The sequence below is a fragment of the Glycine soja genome, chromosome 20 (genome assembly GCF_004193775.1).
Source record: "Glycine soja cultivar W05 chromosome 20, ASM419377v2, whole genome shotgun sequence".
NCBI classification, from domain to species: Eukaryota; Viridiplantae; Streptophyta; class Magnoliopsida; order Fabales; family Fabaceae; genus Glycine; species Glycine soja.
In genome coordinates, this window is record NC_041021.1 from 43512824 (window position 1) to 43521536 (window position 8713).

Below are 8713 nucleotides of genomic sequence, written 5' to 3' on the forward strand. Positions count from 1 at the left end.
AATTTCAATTGTCACGATCAGGGTAGGACCCCAAAAGGCCACATGTAGAGTACCACAGTTGTAGGCAACAAGTTGAAGATTAAAATCAAGACCCCGATGTTTTTCCCCAGTTAATTAACAAATTTTAAAAGAAGGGCATTTTGGGTAAGCCATAGATCTACATTGTAAAAAATCAAATCAAAATAATAATAAAAATATATACAAGGTGTGAAACTGAGGGACAAACCCAGATCACAAACACGCTGATGTAAATAAAATATAGGATAGATTAGCTTCAATGATTAAAGGTCAATGCAGGAACCACGTTAGGGCCTGTTTGGTCTTTTCCCAATGAGTATGTCTAACCGCTACTGAAATCCAAAAAAAAAAACACATCCCAAAAGAAAAAAAGCAACAAAGCTCATCTTCATCTTCATCCCAAGAAAAGGAAATTAATAATAACGTAAATTTCAGACCAAAAAAAGGGTTAAAAAATACTTTTAAATAGAAAAAATAAAAAAAGGGAAACAAAAAAGGTGACCTACAGGAGCCAGCCCTTAACTAAATATAGCTGGACAGACAAAAATCAACAATTATCTCCATCGTCACTGTTCGCAGCTGTTCAAAAATCTATGCATCGATTTATTATTTTCATAAATAAATAATTAAGTAAATACTACCACACAAAAATAAATAAATACTCCAGTTGCTCTATTTTTCCGTGCCACATTCCTTATTACCATATCAAAAGAGCAGAGTCAGGTGAATTTACCGTATGAGTACAGATAAACAATACAGAAAAAAATAAAAATAACTGAAGATTCCACAGCTAAAAAAGAGAAGAAAAGGAAAGTAGGAAACACGTTAAAAAAGTTATAAAATACTATAATAAAAAAGCAAAAAAAGAAAAATATTTATTTATTTATTCCTATTACAATTAATAATTCCTAGAAAATAATAAAAATAAATAAATTCACCTCCCGCATATATAGAGAGAGAGAAGTTTGGTATGTATATACAAGCACATATACATATACACAAAATAAAAAGGCATCTAAAAAATTTGAAAGAATTCACCACCCTTTTTGCTCTGTTTATATTTTTAATTTTTCTCCTGCTCTCAGCTGCTGTAAGTAATTGTTGCGGTGCTGTTTTGGCAAAGAGGGAGAGAGAGAGAGACCCAAAAGAGACTATGCTCGGGGACTCAGCTCTGTTGGGAGGAGGAGGAGGAGGAGAAGGTGGTGCCTCCGCCGATGTAGTGGCGGCGACCGCCACGCATGATGCGACAACGACGACGACGACCGGAGGAGGCGGTGGCGGATCAAATAATTCGGGGGACGATGAGAGGGGTAGAATCGAAGAAGGTGAACGTAGCTTCGGCGGTAACCGGTGGCCGCGACAAGAGACTTTGGCTTTGTTAAGGATACGCTCCGACATGGACGTGGCGTTTCGAGATGCAAGTGTTAAAGGTCCCTTGTGGGAAGAAGTATCCAGGTATGCGTCACTCACTACTCAATTATATATATTAATCTATCTTATTATATATATATCATTTCTCTTCTCTTTTCACTTTGCTTCTTCTCATTCAATTCATGTCAATTTTGCTGAGGAGATCTGTGGATTCAATAATTTTGCTTTTGCTTTTTAAATTTTATTCTTGCAAATGTATTCGGTTTTCAGTTTTCTTCTAGCTTCAAATTCAATTCAATCTTTCCTCTCTATTGGATTTTGCTTCCTTTTCCAGTTCCTTTTTGTGTATTTTTTCTTAATTTCTTTCTTTCTTTTGGAGTTTAAGAGCATAAAATAATTATAGAAGAATTTAGATTTGCAGTCTTCACGATTTGGGTGTGATTTGCTTTTCTGACATTTACTTTGATTCATGTCCTATTTTCCAAATAAGTTACCCACTTGAATTGAATTATCAAAAGCGAGATTTTTCTCCCCACTCCCCCTTTTATTTCGCATACCAACTCCTACGGGAAATTAAGGAAGAAGATTATCTGTCAAATCTTCTAACTCGGGTTCATGTGTTTCTCATGGGAGACATTTCTGTTCATCATCAATTCATGCCATTTTGTTACCCAAAATTTCAATTACGTGCAACTTTTACATTTTCTCCCATCTCTTTTTCACTTACTTCTTTTTTCCCACTGCTTGATTAATTCACCTCATATATGTTTTTATTTTATGTTTATCTCATGCTCACAATGCTTTTTATCCTTTGTCCTCTAGCTGAATTTGATGAGATAAGATAAACCCAGGAGAAAACTCTCCTCTCTCTCTCTCTCCTTATTTTTTTTTTTCATTTTTTGTCTTCTCCTTGTGTATCAGGAAAATGGCAGAGCTTGGGTATCACAGAAGCTCCAAGAAGTGCAAAGAAAAATTCGAGAACGTGTACAAGTACCACAAGAGAACCAAAGAAGGTCGAAGTGGGAAACAAGATGGAAAAACATATCGTTTCTTTGATCAACTACAAGCCCTTGAGAACCACTCTCCAACACCCCATTCCCCCAACCCTTCATCAAAACCACTACAATCAGCACCATCAAGAGTAGTAGCAACAACAACTGCATCATCAATGTCACTACCAATTCCAACACCAACAACAACAGTGCCAATGCAGCCAATATTGTCCAACACTATACCCACAAGTAGTGTCCCCAATATCACTGTTCCATCAACAACAATACTCCCTATAACCATACCTCAACCCATTCTCACCACCCCATCAATAAACCTCACAATCCCTTCTTACCCTCCATCAAACCCTACCAATTTCCCACCGCCATCAAACCCTACCCCACCACTCTCTTTCCCCACCGACACCTTCTCCAATTCCACCTCCTCCTCCTCCACCTCCTCCGACGAAACATTGGAAAGGAGACGCAAGAGGAAGCGCAAATGGAAGGATTTCTTCGAGAGACTGATGAAGGAAGTGATCGAGAAGCAAGAGGAGCTACAAAAGAAGTTCTTGGAAGCAATAGAGAAACGCGAACACGACAGAATAGCAAGAGAAGAAGCATGGAGAGTACAAGAGATGCAAAGAATCAATAGAGAAAGAGAAATCTTAGCACAAGAAAGGTCCATAGCCGCAGCCAAAGACGCAGCCGTTATGTCATTCCTTCAAAAAATAGCCGAACAACAAAACCTCGGTCAAGCGTTGACCAACATCAACCTCGTACAACCACAACCACAACTACAACCACAACCACCGGTACAACAACAAGTGACACCACCTAATATAGTACCAGCTCCTATGCAACAACCACTGCCTGTGATTGTTACACAGCCTGTGGTGTTGCCAGTGGTATCACAAGTGACCAATATGGAGATAATGAAAGCCGATAATAATAACAACAATAACAATAATAACAACTGCGAAAATTTCTTGCCACCGAGTTCTTCTCGGTGGCCGAAAGTGGAGGTTCAGGCATTGATAAAGCTTCGAACGAGCATGGATGAGAAGTATCAAGAGAATGGACCAAAGGGTCCCCTCTGGGAGGAGATCTCAGCCTCAATGAAGAAGCTGGGGTACAACCGAAACGCGAAAAGGTGCAAGGAGAAATGGGAGAACATCAACAAGTACTTCAAGAAAGTGAAGGAAAGCAACAAGCGGAGACCGGAAGATTCCAAGACGTGCCCTTATTTCCACCAGCTGGACGCGCTGTACAGGCAGAAGCACAAAGCCGAAGAGAGCACCGCGGCGGCGAAGGCGGAGAGCGCGGTGGCACCGTTGATGGTGCAGCCGGAGCAGCAATGGCCACCTCAGCAGCAGGATGATAGGGACATCACAATGGAAGACATGGAGAACGAAGATGATGAATATGAGGAAGAGAGGGAAGGAGAGGAAGAAGAAGAAGAGGATGAAGAGGATGAAGAAGGTGGTGGTGGGAACTATGAGATAGTGGCAAACAAAACAAGTGGCGGTGGTGGTGCTGCTGCTTCAGTGGGGGCTTCAACGGAGTAGTGTGGGGTGGGTCAGAGAAAGTGCAGGGGTTGTCGGAGGTGGCCATTGTGGTGGAGAAATTTAAGAAACTGAATATTCAAGTAGGGTGAAGTTACACATGGCAATGGCATGGGTAATGGTGGTATCGACCTGTGGTGGAAAGATGAGGTTTGCTTTGGTTGGTTGGTACTTTGTTGTAGCATATAGTCAGTAAGATTATATGTTTCTTTTTTCTGTTTTATAAAAAAAGTTGTTTATTTTTTGGGAGAATAAATAAAAGTCCGATCAGAGAGGGAATTTAAGATAGAGACCAATAAAGAAGAAGAGGGGCCTTAATTAAGGTTGTATTTTTTTTTTTTTTTTATCTTCATCTTGTTTTTTATGTTCGTTCCTGGTGCTGTAAATGGGAGGAGATTAATTCGGGTTTTGTCCTTTTCTTATCTCTCAGTTTTGACATCTTCTTACCCTTCCAATGACTGTCATTGACTTCTTTTTCAATTCCCACATTTTTTTTTTCTTGTTTTAGCTTCTTCTTTTTATTATTATTTTAGCTTATATGTTGGTGTAAATTAAGTTTAGCACAGAGGATAGTAGACAGTCAAATGTTTTAAATATATGTTATTTAAATATTATAAATACTTTTTATTCTGCCTAAATATATTAAATTTGAACATTATTCCTTTAATTTTTAAATTAACTTTGCTCTTTATAAATTTTTTTTCAAAAGTTTAGTCTTTATCATTATTTATTATTTATGTGGCTTGCATTTAGACCTGTCACATTAGTAATTATTGCAAAACAAAATATAATATATTTAAGATTTATAAGAAAAAAAATTAATAATTTTTTTACAGTAAAATTAAAATTTATTATATTTACAGTGACTAACAAATACGTTAAAATTTAACTTCTAATTATATAAAAAAATTATTAAAGAGATAAATTACTTAATTTCATTAATCTTTTCATTTCAAAATATTAAAAAGTAATTTCCTTTAGACACAGACACACACACACAGATATATATATATATATATATATATATATATATATATATATATATATATATATATATATATAAAAGAAAAAACAAATAATTTTATACTATTTAAAAATATTAATTTACATCATTTAATTTTCTAATATCAAGTAAAAAAATAAAATTATTTTTAAAATGTGCTTGGTTGAAACTTACAATTATAAATAAAAAGGAATTAAAATTAAATAAAATATATTTTAAAAATAATAATATTAAATAAAATAAAATAAAATAAATTTATTTATATTTAAGTTCATCATAAAAAATTATTTGAGATTTTGGTGAATTAATTGCCCCGTTTTCCGTTTTGCACTAACTTATTAGCCATTTGTCAGATATCATAAAAGAGGATCAGAAAATTATGGAATTTAACTGTTGTTGGAGCAGAAAAAATGGGTTGCAAAACAAGGTTTTAATCGTGAAAAGTGAGAAGAGAAAGATAAATAAATGATATTAAAGGAGCCTTAAATTGTTAGGATAATGACCCTACATTTTGCATTGTAAGAGACTCTTCTGAAAGCAGAAAATGCTCATCACACATGGAGTCATAAATCATAAACCCTTGAAGGGGAGGGTCCACCAAGAGGAATCTTGTGAGTTGTGAGTAACCTCACTCTGAAAAGAACCTAAAACACAAGCATGCAGTTGTTGTCTCTGTGGCACTGTGCATGCAAGGTGATGTGTTTCTCTTCATGGGTGTCAGTCCTAAGAAAGAGATGAAGGTTCATCATGATCATCATCATCATGATCATCATCTAAATGGGTCAACTTTTTCTGCTGTTAATGTGCTTTTGTCAGGCTTTCATCAGCATCCAAATATCTAATGTATGCTCAGATCCCGTTTCTGAAAACAAAATGTGTACTTGTTTAAAAAAAATGATAAATGTGTTTTATTAATTTCTTTTCTCTAAAAAGACGTGTATATTGATTGGTTTATAAGTATGGGAATGGGAGAGATTATGTAGTGCTTTTGGTATATTATATATACATATTTGCACATATGAGAGATTGCTATGATGAAGGAATTTTCACTTGGAATAAAACAGGTCATTATTTTTCTTTAAACTCATGCACAATGATTTGGTGGGTATCTAATTCTCCTCTTTATACACTTTTGATTTATTTTTCTAGTTATTGCTCTTACTAAATGTTGACGTATGTTTACTGTTGTCAATGCAAATCATACTCCTCGTTCTCCCGAGTTAATTTATCACTTCCAAATTCATTTAGTTGGCGGAATCATTTCTAGGTTTCAATGTTTCATAATTTTCCTTTGAACTTTTTAACAAAGGATAGGATGATAAGGGGTATCCAATTCTCCTTTCTTATATTCTTTAGTTTATTTTCTGTGTGTGTGTATATATATATATATATATATATATATATATATATATATATATATATATATATATATATATATATATACTTTTGTAAATACAATTTAGAGAGTGAGTCTTTTATTATTTTCACTCCCTATATTTGTAATATTAATTCTATCCATTTTTTATTATTTGGATATGTCCTTCAATTAGTAAAAAATTATCTTTGAACCATCTCAAACTACCCTCCATTTGATCTTCTTATTTGCATATCATTTTCAATCCACTCTCTTTTATTTCTATTTCTAAATTTAAAGAAATTATCGATATTTTTTTACTTCTAATTATCAATAGTTAAAAATAATATTATATTATAATTTAAATTCTTCATTATAAATTTATAATATAATTATATAGTAAAAGGTATTTATTTATTATAAATTTTAATTATATAAAATAAACTTTTATCATATACTATATACAAGCTAAAATACTAGTTTATTTTAATTTTGAATTATTGAATCTGTACCAAGCAATAATGCATTTTATACTATACATCATATTGTTGTGTTAATTATTTATATACTATCAATAAATTTGGTTTTTTTTTGTCAAAGACTTTTAATGTATGAAGACTGGTTGAATCTTGAATAATTCATGTTTAGTCATCATGTGAATCTATTAAAAGAGTAAATTTTTTTATTTATAAGAATTGAATTCGATTTATTTTTAAGATAAAATCAAACTTTTTGTCTCTTAAATTGACAGGCATTGTTGCCTCCAGATTTCCCCATCTCTACACGGTTTTAATTATTTTTCCAATAGTCCAATTAATAGTATTTATGCTTAATGTCTACATGGTTTTAATTAATGATTTTTTTATTATTGAGTTCATCACTACAAATTTGAATTACACCCTGTAATCTTATCCTCCGTTTTTTATTTTATGAATTCTGACCAAAATGGGACACGCAAGGAATAATCGCTACTTACAAAAGTCCCACTTCATGGCCTCAAAATAAAGAAAACCCTCAATTTTATGGTTAAGATAATATAAAAATATAAATCTTTAGGTACTTGTATAATTTGAGTAGAATTATTAAAAATAACAAAGAGTAATTAAAAAAAGTGAGAGGGGAATGAAGGTTAATTTACAGGTGATGTTATATTCGAAATTGTGGATTTGGCAGAAAATACGAGTCTCTCCCATGAACATGATGGTGCATGTCTCTATTTGACTTATGTATGCCCTACAATTTTGTCCATTTTGATGAAAATAGCGCGTTAAAGATGTGGCCCAGAGTATTGATTGGCCTGCATTTACCTCCTACGGATAGGAATAATTATTCTGTTACACATCAACAGTTTGAGGCATAAACGCTCCAGTTACAGCAGTACCTTCATTCATATATACGTGCATGCAGAAAAAGTCTACGGACCCTATTCCTTTGTCGGAGGCAAACAAATTCAACTCATGCTCACACACCCGCTTCACCTTATTCATTGCCATCAATCACTGCTCACTGTTATCTAATCTAACAGACTCAGACACTTGGGAAATAAACTACTATATCTCTTATGTTAAATTCTTCAATTAATATTGTGCCATTTTTACTCAACTTCTTGTCTTTTAAAGACTTTGTTCTTTTTTTTTTTAGATTTTTTGAAGACAATTCTATTCAATTAATACATTGTTGGACACTCTCAATAAATATTAAAGCTTTGATTTAACTCGTTATAAGATATTAACTTTTTTTTGTTAGACTCAACTCTTGTTCCTTTTATTCACCGTTAGTTTTAATTAAAAGATAAAAGTTAAGTATGATATTGTAAATACTAATTAAAAATAAATTTTATTTTACTAACTTGCATTGAATTTCATATGATTTTTAAAAAAAGTTATGGTTTAAATATTCTTTTAGTTTTTGTAATTTAGTATTTTTTGTTTTTTTATTAAAAAAAGTATTCATTTTAATCTTTCTAAATTGTATTTGTTTTGTTTACCATCTCTATTACTAGTCACCATTAAAAAAATGATTACATGACAAAAATACTAGTGACATATCACGTCATTATTTGGTGATATCAGCATATCATATTAGTATGGAGTGTCACATCATCATTAACATAAAAGGATGAAAATCAAAATAAATATAATTTATTAGGACTGAAACAAACAAATGACATTTACAAGGATAATAAAATATTTAAGCTTTTAATTATGTATTAAAATAAAATAAATAAATATTTTAATATTAATTTATTCAGATCTTAATTTCTACACTCCTTTTATCGTCAAACTATTTTTCTTATTTATATTTTTTTTGAGTCTTTCTTCATGCTTCATCCTTTTGTGCCTTTCTCACACACTTCACTACCTCCAATCAATTGTGATAGTAATGATAGTGATAGTGAAGGTGACGATAGTAA

The 8713-nt window shown here is 32.6% G+C and overlaps 1 protein-coding gene across 1 annotated transcript; it reads left to right on the top strand.

Annotated features, from left to right (window-relative positions):
* The first annotated feature begins 1016 nt into the window (after positions 1 to 1016).
* On the top strand, positions 1017 to 4416 carry LOC114402550 (trihelix transcription factor GT-2-like). The gene is made up of 2 exons (XM_028365173.1): positions 1017 to 1473; positions 2311 to 4416. The coding sequence occupies exons 1-2, from the start codon at positions 1172 to 1174 to the stop codon at positions 3944 to 3946; spliced, it is 1938 nt and encodes a 645-aa protein (XP_028220974.1). The 5' UTR covers positions 1017 to 1171; the 3' UTR covers positions 3947 to 4416.
* The last annotated feature ends 4297 nt before the right edge of the window (positions 4417 to 8713 follow it).